This window comes from Heloderma suspectum, chromosome 6, assembly GCF_057233095.1.
Source record: "Heloderma suspectum isolate Gila_16-S chromosome 6, 16-S_ref, whole genome shotgun sequence".
Classification (NCBI taxonomy): Eukaryota; Metazoa; Chordata; class Lepidosauria; order Squamata; family Helodermatidae; genus Heloderma; species Heloderma suspectum.
Genome location: NC_139463.1, coordinates 110,631,795 through 110,658,336, shown reverse-complemented (window position 1 = coordinate 110,658,336; position 26,542 = coordinate 110,631,795). Strand labels below are relative to the sequence as shown.

At 47.0% G+C, this 26,542-nt stretch overlaps 2 protein-coding genes across 6 annotated transcripts in view; one reads left to right on the top strand and one right to left on the bottom strand.

The window, feature by feature from the left end:
* LOC146342502 (ubiquitin carboxyl-terminal hydrolase CYLD-like) overlaps window positions 1–24,199 on the top strand; it is a 37,244-nt gene extending 13,045 nt beyond the window's left edge. For 4 of the 5 annotated variants that reach the window (XM_084806181.1, XM_084806182.1, XM_084806183.1 and 1 more), the window contains exons 2-15: window positions 1,528–1,993; window positions 3,674–4,003; window positions 6,979–7,084; window positions 7,759–8,147; window positions 9,481–9,649; window positions 10,777–10,921; window positions 14,356–14,478; window positions 16,094–16,185; window positions 17,196–17,259; window positions 19,330–19,462; window positions 19,728–19,836; window positions 21,997–22,115; window positions 22,332–22,548; window positions 22,774–24,199. In XM_084806181.1, the coding sequence (XP_084662307.1) occupies window positions 1,528–1,993; window positions 3,674–4,003; window positions 6,979–7,084; window positions 7,759–8,147; window positions 9,481–9,649; window positions 10,777–10,921; window positions 14,356–14,478; window positions 16,094–16,185; window positions 17,196–17,259; window positions 19,330–19,462; window positions 19,728–19,836; window positions 21,997–22,115; window positions 22,332–22,548; window positions 22,774–22,958 (2,647 nt within the window). In that variant the 3' untranslated portion in view covers window positions 22,959–24,199. Of the gene's footprint in view, window positions 1–1,527; window positions 1,994–3,673; window positions 4,004–6,978; window positions 7,085–7,758; window positions 8,148–9,480; window positions 9,650–10,776; window positions 10,922–14,355; window positions 14,479–16,093; window positions 16,186–17,195; window positions 17,260–19,329; window positions 19,463–19,727; window positions 19,837–21,876; window positions 22,116–22,331; window positions 22,549–22,773 lie in introns of all 5 variants that reach the window. The other variant, XR_014783952.1, reaches the window with a different exon arrangement.
* Window positions 24,200–24,449: 250 nt separating this feature from the next.
* On the bottom strand, window positions 24,450–25,394 carry LOC146342501 (olfactory receptor 2D3-like). Its single transcript, XM_084807868.1, has one exon. It carries the CDS (start codon window positions 25,392–25,394, stop codon window positions 24,450–24,452), a length of 945 nt encoding a protein of 314 aa, XP_084663994.1.
* Window positions 25,395–26,542: the final 1,148 nt, after the last annotated feature.

Sequence of the window (26,542 nt, the reverse complement as noted above, 5' to 3'; positions counted from 1 at the left end):
CTTCTGACCAATTGAAATCAGCGTTGATCCTATCTGTTACGTGGTCATTACCCTTTATATTCCCCGTAAGACAACCATGGCCAATTTGGCTTTCTATCAACTGGTCTTCCAGGGTTGCCTCCATATTAATAAGGTCTTCTTCGGTAGGGTTCTCATTAACAAGGACCGAAATACTCCTATCTGTCCCTCTTGGACATACACTTAACAGGGGCATACGGTGTGCCGAATTTTTAAAATATCTGGTAACTATTATGCCCCTTAAAGATAACTCCTTACTCTTCTTCTAAATCCTATTAGTTATTATGCTATCCTTAAAGGTTACCAACGCCCGGGCATGGGTATAAATATGGATCAAATATTCCACCTCCATGATTTTAGTTATACAGGATAATTCATTGATGGTTGGTTGTAAAGTTCTAATTAAATGCCATTTACGTTCGTTCTGGGAGAGCATTCCTTTTCGTTTTGGATATCCACAAAATACTAACATATTAGCCATTAGTCGTAATTTCCATGTGGCATTGTACTTAAGCTGTACTGATTGTTCAGTTATTTGGCTGCCCTTCTTGATGCTGATGTTCAAAGCGTCATCCCACGGATCACTTTCCACCAATTCTTTAGTGTCCTCTATATGAAGGGGGTTGTGGTATGATAGGTATCTGTAGAGACCTTACCACTATATAACTTTTTTGGCTTTCTTTTAGACGTAGGGTTTCCCCCCCCCTTTTTTTTTTTGGTTTGTTCTCAAGGAGTTTGAATAAGTTATGGTAATTCATCTTATAAGCTGGTTTTCCTATCTTTTTTATATTCTTGATATTTTTACTCTTTTTTGTTTTTGTTGATGTACTCTTATTTTTCCTTGGATTTGATCTTTTCTCTATCTGAGTATCTATGAAGGGTCTCCTTTTGAGTCATGCTCTTAGTTTTCTCTTCAAGAGTTTTTCCCTCACCACAGGAAGCATGCTGGGAGTTTACAGTACCAGGGTCAGTTTGTTCAATACTCTTCGTGGGCAACTTACCTAACTCAATTACGGTAGTTAACAACTCTTGAGATTCATTAGCTTCATCTCATCTAAAATATCTTTTACCCATTGAAACAATGTGTTAGTATCTGTCTCCTCTCTCAACTCAGGTGTTTTTAGGGAAGATTCTTTCTCTGGTTGAGTGTATCCCTGTACTAAGTTGTCTGCTTGTTTTAGCATAAAGTCATCTAGTTCCTTTCTTCCCTTCTTCTCTACTTTTGATTGATTGATTGAATAGGGTTCTTAAAAAGGGTAGATAAACCCCTACCCTAACCCATGGCTGAGGTTTTGCACTTTGCCGTTTCTTTCCCCATCTTCTGCTTTTTGTACTGACTAGCCTGATGAAGCGTTCTGGAGAACTCGGAAGCTCGCATATTTTTGTGGAACATTGGTTGGTTGTAATAAGGGTATTGCCCAACTGTGGATTTTGGGTTGTTTTAGAAATGCAAATTTCAAACAAACACCTTGTTGTTCCTTTATTTATTTTTTCTCCTTTCCCCTGCAGGAAATTGGTTCTCCCCATCTCCCATCCTACAACAGCAATGAAGCCCCGACGGCTATTTATTTCCGTGAAAGGTTTTACAGGGAAAGCCAAGATGGGCGGGGAGGTGAAGGTGTCCAGAGGCAGTCTACTGAGTCAAGAGGATGCTCACGGGGCCTCTCCCGGTGGAACATTCTGGGCCAGGGTCCTGGACTCAGACAAGGTGGTCCGGGTGCCTCCGCCGGCAGCCCAGGAGCTGAGTGGGGCCCACTCTGGCCTCCTGGAGGCTGTGACCAATGGAGACGAGCGCCTGGCGCTTTTCCAGCAGGAGAGGTTGATGCGCAGGCTCAGTGCCCTCAAGAAGGGGGATCCAGTGAGGGTCCAGATCACCTCCGCCTCTGGGCAGAAAGTTCAAGGCATTGTCCGATATCGAGGACCCATAGATAAGAGCAAGCACGATACCAGCATCATCTTTGGGGTTGAGCTGGTGGTGAGTTAATGCAATTAGTGGGTGGCGGAGGGCATCTTCTGTGTGTTTGTGGGTTCTGTTGGCAATTTTGATTTTTCAGCTGAAGCAAATTTCTAGTACTCAGTGAGTCTCATTCTTTTATTAAAACAGAGGTTTCTAGTTCCTTTGTATGGCAAAATGTGGGACATGGGTCCATGCCTGTCCTTGTTCTAGCAATATTTAGCGATTGCTGAAAAGAATAGGGGGAAAAGAGAAGGAGAAAAATACACCCCTATTTGCTCAACCCTTGTGTTCCTTGCACAAAATATCCAATAATTTGAACAGCAAAGTCTTGGAAACAAAACTCATTGGGAAAAATCTAAAAAAAAAGAAAACATGGCGGGGAAGAAGAATACAAATGGATTCACAGGGATAGGTTCACTCTTTAGAACAAGGGTTGGCAAGTTGTAGCCCTCCAGCTATTTTAGCTTAAAGCTGCCATCATTCCTCACTGTGCTGGCTAGGGCTGGCAGGAGTTGTAGGCCAAGAAATTGCCCACTCCTGCCTTAGATGCATTAACACCTTTTCTTGCACGAGCAAAGGAAAATAGTTCAGTTACTTCTGAAGAAGTTATTCAGAAGATATGAGAACCAGTGATGTGGTGGTTAGCACAGGGGTAGGGAATCTGGTGCCTTCCAGACATTTTGGACTACAACTCCCATCAGCCCTAGTATCAGGTCTTGCACTCTCCCAGCATGTTTGTAGTCCACAAAGAAGTCGATCTCCAAGTAAATAGGCTTTATTATGCGAATTAATCCGTCCAACAGCATTAGTCTGGCATGATATAAGTAGCCTACCTAAAGATCCCCTTGAGGGATGCACTACAGTTAAAGGATAAGTCGGTGCAAATGTGGTGCGAGCCTGCAGTACAGAATCTGAAAGGCTTTCCCAGGCCCTCCGTCAGGGAGGGTCTTCCCCTAGAGACCTCTTGTGAGTGGCCACAAGAAGACCTTACATCCCAGAGCTGTGCCTCCCTGTTAACCCAAGGATCCAAGGTCTCATCCTTGTGTCTGTCATGCCCACTTCCTCCTCCCCATGAGTTGCTGTGTTCCCACAGAGGGAGCAGTTATGATTTTATTTATTACATTTATATCCCACCTTTTTTCCATTGTGGAACTCAAGCTGGCTACATGCAGTCCCCAGGTGGTCTCTCCTCCAAGCACTGACCAGAGTTGGACCTGCTGAGCTTCAGCAAGGTGGCTGCCTCATGTGCCTTCAGACCGTGCTCTGGTTGGGCTGTGATCCATCTGATTAGCCTGCACCTGGACAGATCCATCCCTGTCTTCCGTCCAGCCCACATCCCTTCGCACGGTTCCTCATCGGATTCTGAATCCGTTCCCACAGCCTCTGCAGAGATGCTGGGCCCAGTCGTGACACCCAGCCAGCAAGAGCCAGTGTTCTGGGATGATGGGAGTTGTAGTCCAAAACATCTGGAGAGCACCAGGTCACCTACCCCTGGGTTAGAGTGTTGGAAAAGGATTGGGAAATCCTTGGCTCAAGTCCCCGCTCAGCCATAGCGCTCACTGATGTGATCTCAGACCTGCCATTGTCTCTTAGCCCTAACCTACCTCACAGGGTTGTTCTGAATATAATTTTGAGGACCAGGGGAAGAAGTAAAGGAGGAGAGCACCACTGAGAGAACGCTGTTCCTCTCCTTTGTAGGGTTCAGCAGCTGGGAAGGGTTTCACCGATGGCTCCTTCAAAGGGCAGAAGTTCTTCTCCTGTCGTGAGAACTGCGGCGTCTTTGTGCCCGTCAACCGGATTGAGCCGGATGACTCCGCTGAGGGCAGCCCGCTGGCGCCTCGAAGAGTCAGCACCCGGGAATGCACCAGGATCCAGCTGATATCGGGAGATCCCTTGTCGTCTCCGGGACTAGAGATAGGGGACCGTGTTTCCTTCAAGATGGATGAGAGCACCCCCACTGGCACTGTGTTGTATTGCGACCACCTTCCCAAGAAACTGGAGGCGGGCGTGTTTGTGGGGATACTCCTGGTAGGGGACTCCAACCCTTCTCTAGCCAGCACCCTGTACTCTGATCTAGTCAGAAAAAGGGGTGCTCAGGCTGAAGGACCTCACTCCTCAATTTAAGGACCTCACTCCTTTAATTTGACACCTGTTTTGAGTTCTGGGTCCCCAGTTCCAATACAGCAGAGATGGGTAGCATGTGGTCCTCCAGACGTTTTAGCCTACAACTCCTCTGATCCCTCACCATTGGCTTGCTGGCAAGGGCTGGTGGGAGTTTTAGGCCAAAGCATATGGAAGACCATAAGTTGCCCACCCCTGAAATAGAGAGTCACACCTTCGTGTGACTCGCAGAAGTGAGTCAAGTTATGTAGCTGGAAGTAGTAGGAAGGAGTATTTATCTAACTTGATCTGTGGGAATAATTCCTTTCCAGCCCCCCGCCCCCGATATTACTGAGTTAAAATCTCACCCATTGATTAATCCTTCCAGAGTTGCCTCTGTACATCTAGGAAGTGCCTTAGGGAGCAATCCTATGGCTGCTAAACAGTGGCTAGACAGCCATAGGATGTGGTGTTTTCTGACAACCGACCTCGGAGCCCATGCTCCGAGCTCGGTTCCCGGAGAACCAACCTCCCCCCACTTCCACACTGCCTCCGAGTTAGCGTGGAACAGCCCATCCTCTGCGCTCACAAGAGGAGTGCGGAGCGGCTGGAAAGGGGCACGGCTGGGAGCGTTCTGGGGTGGGGAGAGCATAGCTGCCTGTACGACACATCCTGTGCATTCTACAGCAGCCTCCTTCCCTGCTCCGTGCTCCCATGGCCATCTAGCTGAAAAGCAGGGCAGGAGGAGCGCGGAGGGAATGATCCCCTCCATGCTTCTCCTGCCCTGCTTTGGATAAGCAGTCGCCTCCGAGTTTGGAGGCGGCCGCCTATCTCGTTAGGATTACGCCCTTAATCTCACTACTAAATGAAACCACAGCAACTTCCTGCAAATTGGAATTAGGAGGGCTTCCCAGAATACTTCTCTGTGTAGAAACATATCACTTGAAATCCAGAGGATGCTTCATGATAAATAAAACTAACTTACCAGAGACAGCCAGAATCCTTTGGTTTTTGAGCCTTAAACCGATTCTGATCGCCCCAAAATGAGGGCTAGAAACTTATTTTTCTGTGTTTGTATTTAAAAGTAATGCTGAGATGTTGAGGAAAGCATTTTATTTAATTTGTTTGGCCAGATTGCATACAGGCACCTAGGTTCAATTTTTGATACATTCCAGTCCCACTGCCAGAGAGGGAGTAAGTATTCAGGGCAGGGAAAGTTCAGGTGGGCAAGCAAGGAAATAATGCAGAGGAACAGAAAAGAAGCTTGGTGACTTCCCGCGAGGGTGAATTGCTCAGGCGGAGCTTTGTAGCAGGTAGTGGCATGGGGTTGGCTCTCTAATACTGGCTGATTTTAGTGTGTATGGTGTCCCATCTTCTAGTCCAAACCACATTCCCGGTGGCACGGTGAGTAAGACTTACAACAAAAGATCTCTTGGAGATTCTTTGCTTTAAATTATACTTAAACCACAAGTTTCTGGCCCTCCGTTTGGCAATACCTTGGAAATGTCTTCATCCTCTTTGGCATCCTGGCAACCAGGTTTGTCTTTGACCAAAATGAAGAAAAGTGCCCTTCGTAGGGTCCTCCTATGTTGGTAGACCCCTTTAGCCAGGGGAGGGGTGTCATCTGCTGGAAAAGATAGGTGGCTGCATGCCACCATTTAAACTTTCCCACCATGTCTCCACCATAGGGGCGCTCAGGGGCGTTGTGGGAAATCGAAGCGGAGGCTTGTAGTTGCCCAGCACAGGGGGTCTCAGAGCAGACTGGATCAGCCCAGTTAAGGCACAGAGTCCCCAGTGGCTGCCCAAAGGTGCTGGATGACAGTGCTGGGTGGCGTTGGCAGTAAACCGGGCTAAAAATGTTAATGAATAAGGTCACCAGGTTGCAAGCCGGAGAACCTGCATTTAGCTTCTCAAGTTTCCCAGTCTAACAGCATTTAGTGATTTATTTATTTAAAACGTTTATATCCGCCCCTAGATCATTAAGATCTCGGGGCGATGCATAGATAAAATCCATTTAAACAGTTTGAAACAATAAATAATTTACCATAACAGCTAAAAACGTATTAAACATCAAACAAGCGAATGCCAATTAAAATCTAAAACAATGAAAACAGTGTGCTACCCTAGGGAATGCGTTTAGCCCTCAGAGACTTTGGTAACAAGCCGTGTTTTTACTTGGTGCCGAAATGAAACAATGTCTTCGCCAATCGGGCCTCCAAGGAGAGGGCGTTCCACAACTGGGGTGCCACAGCAGAGAAGGCCCTCTCCCACATCCCTCCATAGTGTATGTCTCTCACTGGTGGGACGCAGAGGAGGGCCCCTCCAACGTATCTCAGTCCTCGGGCAAGCATATAGGGGCACTTCCTCCCTATACAGAGGAGTAGAGGAGGTGGCCCTTTCCAGCCCGGTGTCATCCAACCTGCTGCAACAGATCAGGGCTCCAGGTGTGTCACACAACAGGTGGGAAATAGGAGTGGGCAAGAAGGCCAGGGAGGGAGCAGGGCTGGCGTTGAGGGTTGGCATGGCTGAGGGCCCACACCCCCACAGGGGCCCAGTGACAAGACCCTCCTTGGAGTGGCTTCCCTTCTTCACCATTGCAACCTGCTGGTTCACCTGCCTCTTGCTCTGGCAAAGAAAATGATGGTGAAAAGGAGGAGCAGTACATCCCACTGCTTACTTGCTCACTGGCTCTCTGCCTGTCAAGCAAGCAGGTGGCAACAGTGATGAAAAAGAGGGGGGGTAATAGCAGCTGGTGATGATGGCGGGGAGAAGGTAGACCCACTGAGGGAGGGGGCCCACAGAGGGTGTCTCGGCCAAGGGCCCTGAAAACACTAGATCCAGCACGAACGATACATCATCCCTCCCCACCGATAAAACATGATATGTTTTAAATATCATCCTAGGACGCACCAGTCGGTTCCTGGGATGGTCGCTTCAAAGGCCAGGTCCTCTGCCGTCTCCCATCTCCAGAGTATGGGATGCTCCTGCCGATCTCCAAGGTACATAAAGGTAAGGCCTGCAGTATTCAGGATGCTTGAGACACTGGCTAGGTGTAGGTACCGATGGAAACACAAATATCCCTATGTAAAAACCCCATTTGAAAAGGAGAAAAGGGTTTGGGCGGGGGGAGGAAATGAGCCATTCCAGGAGGTTAAGAAATATTTTCACTTGATGGTGATTTTCCCACTTAATTAAAAAATCGATCACATGAATATCTGGATTGTTGTTCCTCCTTGTCATAGAACACGACTGGGTCATGTTTTATACTGGGTCATGTTTTATACTGCTGAGGCAATAGTAGGGCAATGCTGCCCTGAACTGTGTGCGCTCAAATCAAAACCACCGAATTCAGCGGTTATAAATGATGCAAACGTACGCTAATTTTTCATAATTCCACTTCTGCCAGCCACAGAGAGGGGACACGCAGTGAAACCCCACTCTGCCTCCCTGTCGGCCTCCGACGTATTGCTGGGCATTGCCTACTGCACACCCTTAAAGGCTAGAAACTTGCTTGGGGTTTCTTGTTTAATTTTAAAGTTGACATTCTGAGAATTGTTTGCTCAGCTGCCAAACTGCACATTTGGGAGACTTGATGGCTGAATACATACAGTTCTCTAGGCAGTATATTCTAAGGCCTGTATTGTTAGAATTTCTAGTATATTGTTGTGTCTCTTTCTCTAAAGAACAAGCTGACAGAAGCCCAGAATTCTTGGCCAGTGGTTCCACCCTGTCCACCTCAGATGACTATGGGGATTGCTCATCCCCCTCGTCCATCAAGTATCCCCCGAGAATGGAAGAGTGTTCACCCAAGGATCCCCCGACCTTGGCCCCCTCCACAGATTTGGAGGACCATAAGAAGAAAGAAGTGGGAGCTTTGGAGAGAAAGAAAAAGGAGGAGGAAGAAGAGGAGGAGGAGGACGACGATGACTTTGATGACAACAATGGACAGTATAGCCACCATCTCCTGGAGATCAATTCCATGGTGGAGGTTAACAAACCACCGATCTACGGGGTGATCCGCTGGATTGGAGAGCTACCTGATGTGGATGAGACCATTGCTGGACTGGAGCTGGTGAGAACCAGGGTGTGTGGGTGGGTGGAACATGTATGGTGTGACTCACGCGGTAGGTTGCTCAGTTCCTCATTGCGCATGACAACAGAATAAAATATATGCCTTAGCTTTCTACACGATGTCTTAGTGCCAGTGGGGGATTCCACCCCCCCCAAGCTTCCAAAAAGGGTTTTTCCTCAGAACCACAGCAGGGAGAAAAGGGCTAAATTCCACCACCACCACCCCTGCTGCGATCCGATCACTATCAGCTCCTGCCTCCAGCTGTTTGTTTATTTCTTTATTAATACAAATAGCAACAACCCTGGTTGATAAATGCAAGGATGCATTTAATGTCATGTCTAGTTTTGCCCCTGATTGCTGGACATTGGATGAGAGTGGCAGGTGAATGTGCAAGGTGGTGTCATCCAAAAGCGTTGCGTTTGAAGGGATGTAGATCCAAAAAGAGAGGACTATTCTAAAGGTGTTTATTCAGAATACTTTATTCTTTAAGAAGCCCAATGTCTTTTGGCCCAGTGTATTATTTCGGGCCTTTCTTAGGGGCTATAAAAAGAGCCAATACATTTAATTAATATATCATAGATAAAGCTCGTTTTAGTTGCTAACAGGCTAGGCGTAGGGATCTCATGCATTTGGGATCAATTTTGGCACAAACGTGTTCTTTTTTCTCCCCCCCCCCCCCCCGTCTTTATATGTAGCTTTATTTTTATTAATTTCCCTTCCAAAAACAGTTCACAGTTACAGCGGAAAACAATAACCATAACCGAAATGAACAGAACGACAAAGTAAAGTCACCAATTAACAATATTTTAAATTTAAACTGAAGTATGCTTAATCTTAAATCTTCTGGCTCCATTTTCTGTGTGCTACGCATTTAAAACTGGCTCTCATGCGATCTGCCTTGTCATGGTTTGGTTTGGTTTGGTTTGACTTTCTTTCTTTCTTTCTTTCGTGCATTTATATCCCACCTTTTTTCCTCTTGGAAAGAACCCAACGCAGCTTGCATGACCCCCCCCCCCCTTCATTTTATGCTCACAACAACAACCTTATGAGTTCGGCTGGGCTTGAGAGTCTGTGATGGGCCCAAAGTCACCCTGTGCACTTCCATGGCCGAGCAGGGACTAGAACCCAGATCTCCCGGCTCCTAGTCCAACACTCTCACCGCCACACCACACTGGCTCTGTACTATACTATAGAATTTATAGCATTGATTAACAGTGTAGGTAAATGCTGTTGGACAAGCCATCTCAGATTGCAGGGTAGAAGAATTGCAAGGCATAGTATTTTGTGAATGGAGCCTAGGGTGGGAGCCGCCTCTGCCTTTTATGTTTCCCAGGAGGAATCACTACCTACAGGCTGTACGGATGGACAGTACAGAGGGATCCACTACTTCCACTGCCAGCCGAACAAAGCACTCTTTGTCAAACTGCGACGCTGTCGTCCCGACTCCCGTTTCGGCACCCTGCAAAATCTGAAGAATCCTGTTTTGTGGTGCAACTCCCTGGGTATGACAAAAAACACTTAAGGCGCAATTCTATGTATGCTTAGACAGAAAAAGCCATACGACTCCCTGTCTGGCCTTTCTTTTTTTCCATCTAAGCGTGCATGGGATTGCGTCTTTCGTTCCTTTAGCTCAGGGGTGTTGAACTGCTTTCAGCTCGAGGGCCAAAATGCCAGCATTTTCAGCTTCAGTCTCTTACCGCCGGCGACGAAGGCTTAGGAGAGGCATTTCCGCCTTTGTGAATGTGGGGGAAAAGGTACAAAAGCCAGGAAACCAGCAAACGGAGAAGAAGACGTGGCCATCTGGGAACCCTGGGCAGGCCGGATTGGGACCCCGGGACCCCCTCCCCACTTTAGTTCAGTGATTCCCAAACTGGGTCACAAGAGGGATGGAAGTATGCTTTGGAACGTTAAGCGGCCATATTGGATGCATCCCTATTCTATGCTCATCGGAGCGGGGAGCTTCCTTTCAGTATCATTCCCTGGCTCATCTCTGCCAGTGTATGAGCAGTGTCATCACCCACATTACAGCTCCAAGCTTTCCAGGCAGTGGAGATCCTTTATGGACTCCAGTGGAGTCCATGAAGGATCTCCACTGCCCGGAAAGCTTGGCCTTGCTGCTAAGAGGTGTACAAAATTATGCACGGTGTAGAGAATGTGGATATGGAGACATTTTTCTCCCGCTCTCATAATACTAGAACCCAACAGGGGTCATCCCTTGAAGCTGATGGGTGGGAGATTCAGGACAGATCAAAAGAAGGACTTCTTCACATAGCACAGAGTTCAACTGTGGAACTCACTACCACAAGATGTAGTGATGGCCACCGGTGTGCATGGAGTTAAACAAATGCCTGGATGAGAAGGCTATCAGTGGGTACTAGTCCTGATGGCTCGTGCTGCCTCCAATATCAGAGGCGGTATGCCAATGTACACCAGTTGCTGTTGCACTCATGTCCCGCTTGTGGGTTTCCTGTGGGCAGCTGATTGGCCACTGTGTGAACATAATGTTGGACTAGATGGAGCCTTGGCCTGATCCAACAGGGCTCTTCTTCTACTCTTAAGCCCTGGGCAAAGGGGAGATCAGGAGATCCTATTGCCATTCCACCCTATTTTGCTTCTCTTCCCCACCCAGACTTCCGTATGTACGCCAGCGCCAAAGTGGAAGAGGACACACCACCTCCACCATTGGGCAAACATGGCATGGAGCATCTCTCAGGGTGGAAGAAGGGGATCCAAGGACACTGCAACTCCTGCTACCTGGATGCCACCCTTTTCTGGTAGGGTTACAAGCAATGAGGTACTAAGTACAAAAAAGGGCTACAGTTGCAAAAACCAATTAGGAATAAGCAAACAAGCACACAACTGTAGATAGGTCAAGTAATAACAATATAATGTTATAACAGTATGAACACACAATGAACGTAGTGGGTGTTAGTGATCTATTTAAAATAGATTGTTGTTGGAGCAATATAATTATACATATGAAAACAATAGGAATACAATTGTACATATATTGGAAGATGACAGAAGCATCTGTGCCACAGGTATATACATATGAATATTATAATGGGTTCAAGGATCTCAAAGCCCATCCAAAAAGTCTTACAGGAATCCGTATGTTTCGCATATGTGTTGCTTCTTCAGATAAATAATAACTGTAAAGATACTCAGATATTCAGATCTATAGTCAGGTTTGAAAGCTTCTCTGGATCTGGCATCTTTTGTGTAATATATAAAAGCATCTGTATTGGGGATATCTTTCTGATGGCATATGAAGCCAACACTATACCTTTAACAGTATTGTGGATGACTTAGCCCTTTTTTTCAACACTGGGTATTTAAAACCTGCTACGAATTGGTGTGCTCACAGCTGCCGACTCAATTCATCGACTTTAGAGCAGGAGAAATTATCAGCCTGTGGTTTGAGGTTTGTTTTGTTACTTTGTGTCTCATTTCAAAGAAAACAATTTCGGTGATGTACCGATATTACATGCTTTAAGTGTTGTTCTTTCTTAGCTCTGGGAAGCTCTGTGAGATAAAATGCAAGCTATGTGAGCGGTTTAAGTGGCTTCTTTAAAAAAACTATTCAGATCACAAGACTGCCACAACGTTTTTTTGTTGAGTCTAAGGATGGTGAGTTGAAACAATTTCCTTGTTTATATAGTACAGCCCCGCTTTCATGTAAATAATTTTTTTATAAGATTATGGCAACAATTCCTAACAAGAACATTTGTGTTTATTTGAAATAAGGTTTTTGTACATGTATATATTAGGATAATAACTGACAACTAGTGTGAATATAGGGCCGCGGTGGCTTAGTGGTTAAGACGCTGAACTGCAGACTGGAAGGTCAGCAGGTCAGCAGTTCGAGACCCGAGTGCTGCGTGACGGAGTGAGCTCCCGTCTTCAGTCCCAGCTCCTGCCAACCTAGCAGTTCGAAAGCAAGAAATTGCAAGTAGATAAATAGGTACCGCCTTGGCGGGAAAGGTAACAGCGTTCCGTGCACCTCGGTGTTCAGTCATGCTGGCCACATGACCACGGAAGCGTCTTCGGACAGCGCTGGCTCTTCGGCTTAGAAACGGGGATGAGCACCGCACCCTAGAGTCGGACACAACTGGTTGGGGACACCTTTACCTTTACCTTTTTAGTGTGAATATAAATGCAACAAATAATGTGTGTGTACCTATGTGCATATGCGTGCAAACACGGGTGTGTGCCTGTATGTGCAAATGTGTGCATATATATATATATATATATATATATATGACTATAGATCTGAATATCTGAATATCTTTACAGCTATTATTTATCTGAAGAAGCAACTCACATGCGAAACAGGATTACACTGGATTCCTGTAAGACTTTTTGGATGGACTTTGAGATCCTTGAACCAATTATAATATTTATATGTATATACCAGTGATGCAGATGCTTCTGTCATCTTCCAATATATGTACAACTGTATTCATATTGTTTTCATATGTATAATTATATTGTTCCAACAACAATCTATTTTAAATGTTCATTGTGTGTTCATATTGTTATAACATTATATTATCATTACTTGACCTATCAACAGTTGTGAGCTTGTTTGCTTATTTCTAATTGCAGGCAATAAGGCTCAGGGTTTTGGTCCGGAACAGGAGAATCCTGGGTTCCATTCTCTGCTTGGGCACACAACATTGGGGTACAAGGCCAGGTGATACTGGAAGGCCAACTAACACCTGGACAGTTTCACAGTTGGTGAAAGCCTTGCTAGATAACGTTGGATTTTTAACATTACTTTTTGTATTTCGATCCCACGCTTCCTCCAAGGAGCTCAGGTTGGCTTACGGAGTTCTCATACTCGCATGCCTCGACCCTCGTAACGCCTCCCTGAGATAGGCCAGGCAGAGACAGTGACTGGCCCAGTATCATGCAGTGAGGTTTATGGCTGGCTAGGGATTTGAACCTGGGTCTCCCCACTTCTAGTCAAATATTCTATCCGCTAACCACTCAGGTTTTATGGCATTTATCTAGCACTTTCTTTTGAAGTGTTGTGTGTACATTATCTCACTAATCTTCGCAACATCCCTCTAAGGGAGGGTGTTATCCTTCTATTGCCCAAGGGGTAGAGGATAAGAAAACAGCACTTGCCTAAGGCTGTTTATTGAGTTCATGATAGAGGTGAGATTTATACCGGAGGCCTCCTGGTTCATAGCTCAGTCTCTTAGCTGCTATGCTACGCTTAGCTGCTACGCTGGATGAGCTTTATTTATTTATTTTTTTCTATACTGCCCAATAACAGAAGCTCTTTGGACGGTTCACAAAAATTAAAACCAGAAAGTGAAGCATAAAACAATGTAAAATATGAAAACTTAAAACCACAGTATTACAGTACAACCAGAATAAAACCTAGCAGCAATGCAGAGATTTAAAATACAGATTTAAAACACCCAGGGCTAAAAGACTAGGAAGCTAAAATACTGGGAGAATAAAAAGGAGTACAACATAGGCACCAGGTGAACCTCTCTAGGGTTATGAGAGTTGTAGTCCAAAACACCTGGAGGGAACCAGGTTGCTTCCCCCTGCTTTAAAATTAGAATCTTGGAACTGGAAGCTGTTGCATCCTAGTTCTTGAGAGCAGTGAAGGCCGAGTCCGCCCTGTCTCTGCTCATCCGTGAGCAAAGCAGGTGGCCTCAGCCTTTCTAACCACATCTGTAAAATGGGAGTGATGATACCGGCCTGCCTTACAGGACTGTTGTAAGCTTTCCTCAATAGATGTTGTGTTTTTGGCACTTGGGAACAGGTGGTGGGTACATGTGAAGGATTCTTAATCATTCTACGAAGCCAGATAGGAAGGCAGCACAGGGGCTATAGGACCAGACATTGGCATTAGGGAGGACAAAATCCCATGCTGTGTCTGTCTTCAGGTACACCCAGAAGATGTTGTAAACCCTTGTAGAACCCTGCAAAATAACAATGAATTGGCCATTGCTTAGTGCTGTCCCACCCAAGCCTGGAACAAATAAATTCCCACCTCTAAGCCACCATACCTAAACCCCTGGAGATCTTTATAAGGTGTGGCGAGAAAAATTGGCATCCCCCCTATTTAGGGGGCTTCTGTCCCTCTCTTGATAGTCCAAGCAAATGTATCTTTCCCCCAACCTCCCATACCCTGTTCTAAACACTAGATGCTATTCCCCAGCTTCACTTTCTCCTTTGTTTGTAGTATGTTCACTTTTACCTCTGTGTTGGATTCAATGCTGCTACGGCCGGCAGACAAGAATGATGGGGAATCTTACACTGAGACGCGGGATCTGCTGAGAACAGAGATTGTCAACCCTTTGCGCAAGTAAGCTCATGTTCCTCATGCCTGGCTGTTGCTTCTCCCCTCTGTTGGATTAGCCCCAGTGATGGTCTCATGCAAACAGGAATTGTTCAGTGAGCAGGATAATGTTGCAGTGCTATGAAGTTAATCAGATTTGTCTGTATGATTATATCACTGAGGGCAATGGAGAGCAAAGGCAATGGATATTTTTTTAAAAAAAATGTTCTTCACCGGTCCCCATTCCCCCCACCTCTCTTTTTATGGCTGTTCACTACTGAAAATTTGTTATTGAACTGGGTGTGCCGAGTCTGTTTCTGTTGTATAAATCAAAAAGATATATCAACTTTCTCTTACCATCGAAATGCATAACATGGATCACTTCTACTTATTTTTGAAAGAAAGGGGTAAAGCCATCCAGCTGCCTATATAAAGATGATTATAAGAAAGGACAAGTTCAGAACAACAACAAAAATCTATTCCTTGCTGTTTTTAACGTTCCACAAAAGAATTGTACATTCTCCCCCCGTCCCACTTCTTATCTACTGAATAAAGAGCTTCTTTTCCTTTTGAGACAACATGTACAAAGGCATATTTTTGCCCTTTGGTTCCCTACCCCTGTATTAGATTGTAAGCCCGTGCACTGGGACAGTCTTGTTCTTTAATGTCTGTACAGTGCTTAATAATTGTAATAATAATAGGTTTTTGATTAGTCTTAGGAGGAGAGCAACCAAAATGACCAAGGGGCTGAAGCAATTCCCCTATGAAGAAAGGTTACAATGTTGGGGGCTTTTAGTTTTAAAAAGGCGAGTAACGGGGGGATGTTATAGAGGAATATAAAAATATGCGTGGTGTGGAAAAGTGGATAGGGAAAAGTTTTTCTCCTTCTCTCATAATACTAGAACCTGGGGTCATCCAGTGAAGCTGAATAGTAAGAGATTCTGGACAAATAAAAGGTGGTACTGCTTCACACGGCTCATAGTTGAACTAAGGGACTCACTTCCTCAGGGTGTGGTGCCATCAACTTGGACAGCTTTAAAAGGGGATTGGAAGTTATTGGGGAGAAGGCTTATCAGTGGCTTCATGTTGTCCATGGTTTGCCTCTGTATACCAGTTCCTGGGGAACATGACCAAAAGGGTGCTATTGAACTCATGTCCTTTGATGGGCTTCCCATAGGCATCTGGTAGGCCATTGTGGGAACAGAATGCTATGTTAAATAGGCCTTTGGTCTGATCCAGGACGTCAGTTCTTATGTTTTTATGAGGCTCTCCCATCCCATTATGACTTTCCTCTAGACCCATGACATGTTCATCAGTGAGGGACCTTCACCAGGCCAGTGAAATTCCAAATTCCGTTTGTTTATCCATTTCTTTGTAAATCTTAAGAAATAAGAGCGGCTGCCTAGGATATCTGGTTCTTTGGCCAGATTCTTCTCACAGCCTTTTATCCCATTCAAATATTATCCTCTGAGTAGAATTTGAAAGAAGTTCATGAAAAATTAGCATTAATAAGTATTTCTGACAGGCTGCTGCTGCATACCATTGCTTCTTTGACCTACACACACACACACACACACACACACACACCCCCTTCAGAAAGACAAATCTGGTGATGACTCAACCATTGTTTTTTGGGAGACAGGAATGGCTATGTCTGCGCCACCAAAATCATGGCCTTGCGGAAAGTTCTGGAAACAGCTGGGCATTCCTCAGGCTTCACCAATGAAGAAAAAGGTTTGAATACTGTGTGTGTGTGTGTGTGTGTGTGGCAGGGCGGGGGGGTAAGCAAGCAAGCAGTTTAGCCAACTCTAAAGATAATGCTGTGGGAGGTAGGGGTCACATTTTGTGAACCCCACAGCATTGTCTCCTGCCGTAATGTGCATCATGAAGATTTGGTGCACATATGTATAGGGCTGGGTCTTTTCTAGGGCTGGATCCAACCCTTACTTTTTGTTTTTGTTGTCAGAAGTCTAAATTGTGCCTTTAAAGTTCAGTTCTCAAACTGTGGTTTAAAACATATTACCAAACAGAATGGGAATCTTAGGCTGCAATCCTACACACACTTAGGGCACAATCCTAACTAGATAGGCGGCCGCCTCCGCCTATCCAAAGCAAGGTAGGAGAGGCACAGGGGGATCGTTCCCTCCACACCTCTCCTGCCTTGCTATTTTTCGCTAGACAGCCGTTTTCGGATGTCTAGCGGCGGGGGGGCTGACCGGGAGAGGAAGCTGCCATATGACACATTGGATGTGTCGTACAGCAGCTCCGCTCTCCCCGCCCTGGAACGCCCCCCAGCCCCGCCTCTTTTCAGTCGCTCCGCGCTCCTCTTGCGAGCGCAGAGGACGGAACTTCTCCACGCTGCCTCTGAGGCAGCACAGATGAGGGGGGCAGTCAGTTTTCAGCACGGGCTCCAAGGTCGATTCCCAGAAATGAGCATATCCTATGGCCCTCTAGACAGTGCATAGTGGCCATAGGATTGCTCTCTTAGTTGGGGTAAGTTCAATTGAACTCAGTTGGGCTTACTTTTGTGTAGGTATTTATAGGATCGCAGCATAAATTCTCAATTGGAATGTTGAGGTTCAGCCTGAGTCTAGAGCGTTATAGGAAATGGAAGGCGGGGGGGGGACACAAGAAAAGACTGGGTGCGGGAGAAAGTTGGTATGTTTGAATGAAGAGGATTGGTGAGGGAGGGGCTGTGGTCTTCCCTCCTATTACATCATGTCCTTGCCCCCTTCTCCACACAGACCCGGAGGAATTTCTCACCCTTCTGTTCCAGGTGCTGAAGATGGAGCCGCTCTTCCAGATTCGGTGAGTGGGCTTAAAGTCATTTCGCTTCACAGGCCTTGCTGTATATGCAGCACTGTGTGTTAGATCCGTGATAAAGTCCAATTGTACTGGAATTCTGCGCAAAGTTAAATTTTATATCAATTAAGGAGCTGTGAAAATGTGTGCATATGCTTTGCTGGCTGCACTTTTTTTTCCCTGCCTCTACTGGTTGTGTGGAGGAGCAAGGAACTATGCAAAGCAATAAAACTTCAAATCCCCAAACCCTGAAAATCCCAAGCATTGTCTGTGCAGTTTCACACGTACCTTTGTAGCCATGAGAACTAGAAACTTAAAAAGAAACAAAAAATGAGAGGTTAAACCAGTAGTGGGCAACTTAGTACTCTCCAGATGTTGCTGGACTGCAAATCCTATCATCCCTCACCATTGGCTAGGGATGATGGAGTTAAGAGTCCAACAACATTTGAATGGCCACACATTCCCCATCTCTGTCCTGGAGAATCATACTTATAGATATAGGTAGTATAAGTGGGTTTGAGTGAGAGGGAGAGAAATTGAACGTTGAGTGCGTAGTTGGGAGAAAAAAACATTTGTGACACAATTGGTATAATGGGCGTTGAACTTCTTTTAGCCCGAGGTCTGAATTCCATTTGGAAGAATCTCTTGGGAGCTGCATTCCACTGGTGGGTGGAGCTAAAGGCAAAAGGGGTGGGGCCAAAATATCAGCCTATTTTAGCTTAAAGCTCTTACTGCTAGTAACTAAGCCTTAGGAGAGGCATTTCAACCTTTCAGAATGATAAAAAACTAAGCCAAGAAACCACCAAACAATTGGTTGTTGGGGAAAAGGGGCGTGACCACCTGGGAAATGCCGGAGGGCGGGAGGCTGGCCCCCGGGTGGGCCAGAGGTTCTGCACCTCTGGGCTATGTGCACCGTCCTTCACATATGTTCTTCACCCCTCTTTCCACGCACCGTCCTTCACATATGTTCTTCACCCCTCTTTCCACAGTTCCATTCATGTTAGCATCTGGGAAATGCCAGAGGGTGGGAGGTTGGCCCCCGGGTGGGCCAGAGGTTCTGCACCTCTGGGCTATACGCACCGTCCTTCACATATGTTCTTCACCCCTCTTTCCACGCACCGTCCTTCACATATGTTCTTCAGCCCTCTTTCCACAGTTCCATTCATGTTAGCATCTGGGAAATGCCGGAGGGTGGGAGGTTGGCCCCCGGTTGGGCCAGAGTTTCTGCACCTCTGGGCTATGTGCACCGTCCTTCACATATGTTCTTCACCCCTCTTTCCACACACCGTCCTTCACATATGTTCTTCACCCCTCTTTCCACACACCATCCTTCACATATGTTCTTCACCCCTCTTTCCACACACCGTCCTTCACATATGTTCTTCACCCCTCTTTCCACACACCGTCCTTCACATATGTTCTTCACCCCTCTTTCCACACACCGTCCTTCACATATGTTCTTCACCCCTCTTTCCACGCACCGTCCTTCACATATGTTCTTCACCCCTCTTTCCACAGTTCCATTCACGTTAGCATCTGGGAAATGCCGGAGGGTGGGAGGTTGGCCCCTGGGTGGGCCAGAGGTTCTGCATCTCTGGGCTATGTGCACCGTCCTTCACATATGTTCTTCACCCCTCTTTCCACAGTTCCATTCATGTTAGCATCTGGGAAATGCCGGAGGGTGGGAGTTTGGCCCCCGGGTGGGACAGAGGTTCTGCACCTCTGGGCTATGTGCACCGTCCTTCACATATGTTCTTCACCCCTCTTTCCACGCACCATCCTTCACATATGTTCTTCAGCCCTCTTTCCACAGTTCCATTCATGTTAGCATCTGGGAAATGCCGGAGGGCGGGAGGTTGGCCCCCGGGTGGGCCAGAGGTTCTGCACCTCTGGGCTATATGCACCGTCCTTCACATACATTCTTTACCCCATTTTCCATGCATCGTCCTTCACATATGTTCTTCACCCTTCTTTCCACTCACCATCCTTCACATATGTTCTTCACCCCTCTTTCCACAGCTCCATTCATGTTAGCATTTCCTCTTCTCACCCTGTTTCTCTCTCCTTCCCACCAAGCTCGGCTCGCAAGGACCCTCACGGCTGCATTTTCTATCAGATATTTATTGAGGACCACTCCACTCAAGCGGTGCCCACTGTTCAAGAGCTCCTGGAGAGCTCGCTGGTCACCGGGGACCTCAAATTCACAGAGGTGAGATTCAGAAACCTGCAGGATGGTTAGGACTGACCTCTGCCCCATGCCCCCCCCCACGCTTCATATGTTCATATGTTGCTGGACTCCATTTCCCATTAGCCCCCACCAACATGGGCATTGATGGGAGCTGTAGTCCAGCCACATCCCTGCCCCTGCTCTAGAGCCTGATGAAAAGGTTCTGCACTTGTGGGGGCCATGGAGAGCCCCCACCCATCCAGTCTCGCTCCTCACTTGTTCCTGGTGCTTCCTTACTCCCCTGTAGGCCCCCTCCTGCCTCATCCTGCAGATGCCGCGGAATGGGAAGAACTTCAAAGCCTTCCACACCATTCAGCCCAGCCTGGAACTTGACCTCACTGACCTCCTGGAAGAAAGTAAGGGGCGAGGCGGAAGGGGAGCGGTAAAGGAGGGGTGCTGGACAGGGCAAAAGGCAGCAGAGAGGGGACAGCAAAGGAAGATGCGGAGAGGGCAGCGGGAAGGGAGGTCAGGATGAGAAATAGCAGATCTCCACACCCACTTGAGCAGGGGTGTCGAGACTCTTTCAGCCTGAGGGCCAAATTCAATGTGGGAGGAGGTCTCGGGGGCCGCATTCCAGTGATGGGGGGGGCATAGGCAGGGGGGCAAAAATACCAGCATGTATTAGCTTTAAGATCTTATTGTCAGTAACTAAGTCTTAGGAGAGGCATTTCAACCTTTTAGAAAGGTGTGCGGGGTGGGAATGCGCCAAAGCCAGGAAACGACCAAGCAATTTGTATGTGTGTGTGTGGGGAGGATAGTTTGACCCTGAGGTACACTTGGGTGTGTGGGTTGGCCCTCAGTTGCCCTGTAGAGCCTGGGAGGGGAAGGTTTGCTGAGGGAGCTCTTTCAGGGGCAAGGGTGGAATGGCAACAGAAAATATGGGATCTTCCGGGGGCAGGGAGCTCCAATTGGGCAGGAAGGGAGAAGGCGGAAGAAATACCGCCCAGAGAGCTTCGGCTATTGGGCGGTATAGCAATGAAATGAAATGAAATGAAATGAAATGAATATAAAAATGCTCCTCCCACCCACATTTCAGGCAGGCTGTCCACTTCTGATTTTTCTTTGATTTTTAAAAACACCGCATGAACTTTCATTCTTTTATTTAAAAAAAAATCTTCGCACTGTGCCTAGAAAAACTTTGGGTGCTTTATTATTATTATTATTAGCATTATTAGCATTATTAGCATTGTCATAATCATTATTAGCATTACCATCATAATTATTTGTTCATCGCCTTATTAATGAAAAAGGCAACACTTTAAGGGCGCCATCCTATGCATGTTTCGACAGAAAAAAGTCCTACAACTCCCCCAGCCTGCCATGATTCGGTAGCAAAGTGAACCACTGAATGTTCCACCCACTTGTCTGTTTAGCTGTCATGGCTTATAGTCCATGATGGATCTCTCCTTCTCCATGGATTTGTCTACTCTTCTAAATCCATCTACACCAGTTGCCATTGCTCATGTCTTGGGGCACCGGAGTTCCATGAATTCATTTATGCCTTGTCTGAAGAAGTCCTTCCTTTGCCCGTCAAAAGAAGGCTTCTTTTTCAAACCTGCAGATAAACAGTTTTTCACACTTCCAGCCCTGGAGAGGACAGTTACGTTAAGAATGAATGCAGTGAAGGCCCTTCCCAGTTTCCCTCTCCATTCTACATTTAAAAAAAAAATGTTGTTCATGTCTTTAACCCAGGGTCGTTGGACCTCAGGCCCGGGATCGCAATTTTATTTAGGTTTTATTCTGGTTATACTTTTATATTGTCGTTTTAAGCGTTCATATTTTAGATCGTTTTGTGTTGTACTTTGTACAAAACCACTTTGCAGTTTTAATTTTTGTGAACCGCCCAGGGAGCTTCGGCTATTGGGCAGCATAGAAATGAAATAAATAAATAAATTTGGTCTGCCTGGGGTCCCCTAGATGGCCACGCCTCCTTTCCCCCATCATCAGGCGGTTCCTGCTTGCCCCTACCCCTGCCCTACCCTGGGCACCCTATTGTTTGGTGGTTTCCTGGTTTACTTGTGATTTCGCCCCCATTCTAAAAGGTTGACATGCTTCTCCTTAGGCTTCGTTCCTGGCAATAAGAGCTTTTAGCGAAAAGATGGTCATGATTTTGCTGTTTTGGACCCACCCCTTTTGCCTCTGGCTCCGCCCCTTCCCTTTCTGCCCTGCCCCCTTTCCCTTCTGTCCTGGCCACCACCGGAATGCAGCCCCTGAGAGCATCTCCGAAATTTAGCGAAAAGATGGTCATGGTTAGCGAAAAGATGGTCATGGTTTTTTTAGCGAAAAGATGGTCATGGTTTTGCTATTTTGGACCCACCCCTTTTGCCTCTGGCTCCGCCCCTTCCCTTTCTGCCCTGCCCCCTTTCCCTTCTGTCCTGGCCACCACCGGAATGCAGCCCCTGAGACCATCTCCGAAATTTAATTCTGGCCGAAAGAGGTTCAGCATGCCTGCTTTAACCCAAGAAGGACCTCCACTTCTTTGACTGACCCCAGTGTGTCTGACCCATCCATTGCAGCCCCTCGGGAGTGCTGCATTTGCCAAGGACTAGCCGTGACCGAGTGTCTGGATTGTTACGAAGACTCCAGCTTTGGTGTTCGGCATATCAAACAGTTCTGCAGGATTTGCAATCAGCAGGTAAATTTGGGATGGCTTCTTGGTGCAGGGGAAAATCCTGGGGTATGCTTGCATGACACAGAATCGCTGAGTTGGAGGGGGATTTGTAGGCCATCCAGTTCAACCCTGCTTGAGGCCGGAACTTCAGAGCTAGAAGTGTGGTGTTGCACAATTCGCTCATTTTTCGCTTCTGTTTTGGTGGTCTCCCTTCACTGTGTCTCTTGTCTGCCTCCACAGGTTCACAAGCACCAGGCCCGGCACTGCCACCAGCCCCGCCCACTCCAGCTTCCGGAGGAGCTGTCCTGCTTGGAGTCCGTGCCTGACATGGTCCCCCGCCAAACCATGCAACTCTTTGGTGTCCTCTGCATTGAGACCAGCCACTATGTAGCCTTCACCCGCCACGGCTCGGATGTCCACCAGTGGCTCTTCTTCGACAGCATGGCTGACCGTGAGGGTAATTTGCCACATGTTGCCACCGTGGAAGTAGCCCAGAGCCTCTTCCTGTGAGCAGCAGGAAGTACTTCCCCCATTGGGTGGCAGGTGGAACTCTGCAGATTTTCCCATCATGTGTTTCCTTCTCATGTCTTCTTCCCCTTTTATGCCAAGTCTCTCTTCTGTTTGTCTTCCCTGTCCTCCTTCTCCTTGATCTTGGCCCCATCCTTACTCTCCCATTTTCCAGGTGGGCTGAATGGTTTCAACATCCCCTGCGTCACACCCTGCCCAGAGGTGGCAGAGTACTTGGAAATGTCTCCCGAGGAGCTCCAGCGCCTGGATCCCAAATCCTTGCCCACGTACGCCCGTCGTCTGCTCTGCGACGCCTACATGTGCTTCTACCACAGCCCTTCCCTTGGACTCTACAAATAAGCTTCGAGGTGGGGAATTTGAGGTTCCCAGGAAAAGACATACAAACTCTGTGGCTGAAATTAGGTCAAGACATGCTGGATGCCTTTCCCAATCACTTCTCTCCATCCCAATTTTTTTTTCTGGGTTGGTGGTGACTACTTATCACTGACACAAAAGCACCAGCCTATTTTGAACCTTAAGACATTTCACATTTGTATATTGAGAATTTCTACGTGTGCCCACCCCACACTCTGTCTAAAGGCTTCTCCTGGTCTACTCAGAATGTGTATGTGTTCATTGGTTTTGAAATCACCTATCCTGAAGGACGTCCTCCTACCACATGAGCCTAGACAAACCTAACTCTTCTCATTGGAGGGCTTTCTCCAAGTCACTGCACCATCTGCGCTTAGGTGGGTGGTGATCTAAGAGAGGACCTTTTCAGTGGTGGCACCTTGTAATTGCAGTTCCCTCTCTAGAGAAGCTCACCTGGTGCCGACGGATGTCCTTTCAACACTAGGTGCTCGTGACTGTTTTAATTCGAGACTGTTATGTAGCTGGTTTTAGTTTTTTATGTATTTTGTTAATTTTGTTATTAGGCGAAGGTGGCGGCTGCAATTTTAATGAGTATTTGTATGTTTGAAAGTTGTTGAATTTGGTTGTTATTGCTTTAAGGATATGTTTTTATTAAAAGCACCAGAAGCAGGATGCACGTATTTCTGTATACTTGGATATTTAAAATCTAAAGACTGTATAGTAGAAAGCGAAAGAAACCTAATGCACGTGTATGTGTTTTTTCATTTGCAAAATATTGCAAGGCAGGACACGGAAGAATGGGCTCAAGTGACAGGAAGCCAGATTCTGGCTGAACGTCAGGAAAAACTTCCTGACTGTTAGAGCAATGCGACAATGGAACCAGTTACCTAGGGAGGCAGTGGGCTCTCCCACCCTGGAGGCATTCAAGACAAGGCTGGACAGCCATCTGTCAGGGATGCTCTGACTTGGATTCCTACATTGAGTAGGGGGTTGGACTCGATAGTCTTATAGGCCCCTTCTAACCCTACTATTCTATGATTCTATATCCACCATCCCTAATACAGTAAAATAAAAACTGCCCCTGGTAAATAGGGACTTTCAGAATACATGGCATTTTCAAAGATTCTCCCTTTCACAGCATGATGCTGCAAAGCCTGTACTCTAGCTGTAAAGAGTTCGTTGGTTATTGCAATGCTCTGCTCATATTTGGAAATAAACCACATTTTACAAAAATCCTGTAAGTCTACAGTGCATCCAAAGTACCCCTGGAATTCTCGGTGCTTGGGGAAGCAGGCCGCTTGTAACAACATGATCCCAGCAAAGGTGGCAGATGTTGAGTTGGGTCCGTGAACTGGCTATTGACTGAATGCCATAGTTCAGCACAGACTTGCTCTCCCAGGTTGAAACCCAACACCTGCATCACTCTTGCATAGTATTCACGCTGGGCAACAGCCGGGCAATTAAGCAAGAAGCAAGCGCTCAGCTCTTTTGTTCAATGCCTGGTCTTCGCAGCACCTTGGCCACTGCCCCGTGGACATCCTTGTTCCGCAAGGTGTAAATGATGGGATTGAGCAGGGGGGTGACCACAATGTAGAAGACGGCGGTGTGCTTGTCACGACTGGAATCCGTGCTCGATTGGGGCCCCATGTATGAAAAGATGCCGGCGCCGTAGAACAACGTGACAACCGCCAGGTGGGAGGCACACGTGGAGAAGGCCTTGCGCCATCCAGCGCTTGACCTCATCTGTAAGACAGAGTAAAGGATGAGCCCGTAGGAGGTCAGGATCACCGAGAGGGGACCCACAAGGATCAGTGTGGATGCCACAAAGATGATGGGCTCCGTGAAACGGGTGTTGACGCATGTGTGCTTCAAAACCGCCGGCAGTTCGCAGAAGAAGTGGTTGATACGGTTGGATCCGCAGAACGGGAGGCAAAAGGTGCAGGTTACATTTATCAGCGCAATGAGGAAACCACTGGCCCAGGAGGCGGAAGCGAGCTGGCATTGGCGCCACTTGCCCATGGCCACTGCATACGCCAAGGGACTGCAGATGGCCAAGTAGCGGTCGTAGGCCATGGCGCCCAGCAGAACGCATTCGGTGCAGCCAAGGGACAATGCAAAGTACATCTGGACCATGCAACGGGTGAAGGAGATGGTTCCATTCCCAGCCAGAAGGTGAGCCAGCATCTGGGGCAAAGTGCTGGTGACATAGCAGATCTCCAGACCTGAGAGGTGAGTGAGGAAGAAGTACATGGGTGTGTGGAGACGGGAGTCAGCCAGCACCACGATAATGATCACCAGGTTTCCCAAAACGGTAAGCAAGTAGATGATGAGGATTATGGCAAAGAGCAGAATCTGTGTCTTCCAGTGGCTGGAGAGTCCCACCAAGATGAAGTCTGTGACAATGGTGAGGTTCTCAGCTTCCATCCTTGTCTCCTCTCTGCAGTGTGTGTGTGTGTGAGAGAGAGAGAGAGAGAGAGAAAGAGAGAGAGGGTGGTATTCTTTGGAAACAGGACTATTCTAAAACAAACCACATATTGATTCCTGTAACCTCAGAGTAAACTAATAACCAGTTCATAAAGCGTAGCAACTCTCTACTGGATTCTCCAGTGTTCCATTATATTAATACAGCACTCAGGTGTGCCTTAGTGTGAGGATTCGCTGACCTGTGACCCTCGTAGTTTTAAAGCAGGGGTGCCCACGTGGCTCATGGCCGTTTGTGCAACTCCCTGCTGCCAAAATTCCAGCAATGGTGCTGGAAGCGGCATGTGGAAGTGTGCATTGTGTTTCTGTGCAGGGTGGGCTCCTGACAGCCCGCCAAACAACATGGACTGTTGGAAACCCGATTCTGCTGGGAAACAAGGCACGTGACCCCCACATGTCTTGTTTCCCAGGATAATCGGTGGGACTTTGGTGGCGGCAACTTGCGGTGGCCACTTCCGCCAGCCCTGTGCACCCATAACGCTTATCCATTTAGCTGCGGTTTGCTGCTCTGACACCGGATAATATGCCAGACATACAAACCAAGGGACAGTAGGATTTTAGCTAAATCTTGCTGTCCCGAGATCAGCAAAGACCTGCCCCTGGAGAGAGCGGCTAGAGATGTGAGCAAGATCTGCTTGCTGCCTTGTAGAGCTGCTGTAACCATGATTTACGCATTTTGCATTGAACCAACCTGATCCATAAAACAAAACAAAATAAAATCACATAGTTGCAAAGCCACATCAGACCATGGTTTCCCATACTGATTTGTGGTCAATTCTTAACCATGGGTTGTGTATTCAGTCCATGATTCAACCATGGTTAAGGAGAACCACCGTTGAGCGTTACCTCTGCATAGGACTCCTGCATCGGTTTTCTTCTCTGCTTGCTGGTAAATTTCTAATGATTCCACAAAATGATTGTGGGTTATTGTTTGTCAAGAGGGGGTGGCTTTCTGGTAATGTGGCTGAGAGACGGTAACAAAAAGGGCTGGACCAAGAGGGCTGTTGATGCTTTGCTGGCCAGGTTGTCAAGCTGTGATGTGAGTCCACCTGAACTTTGCTCCTTTTTATATCTTTAAATTGGTATGTTTA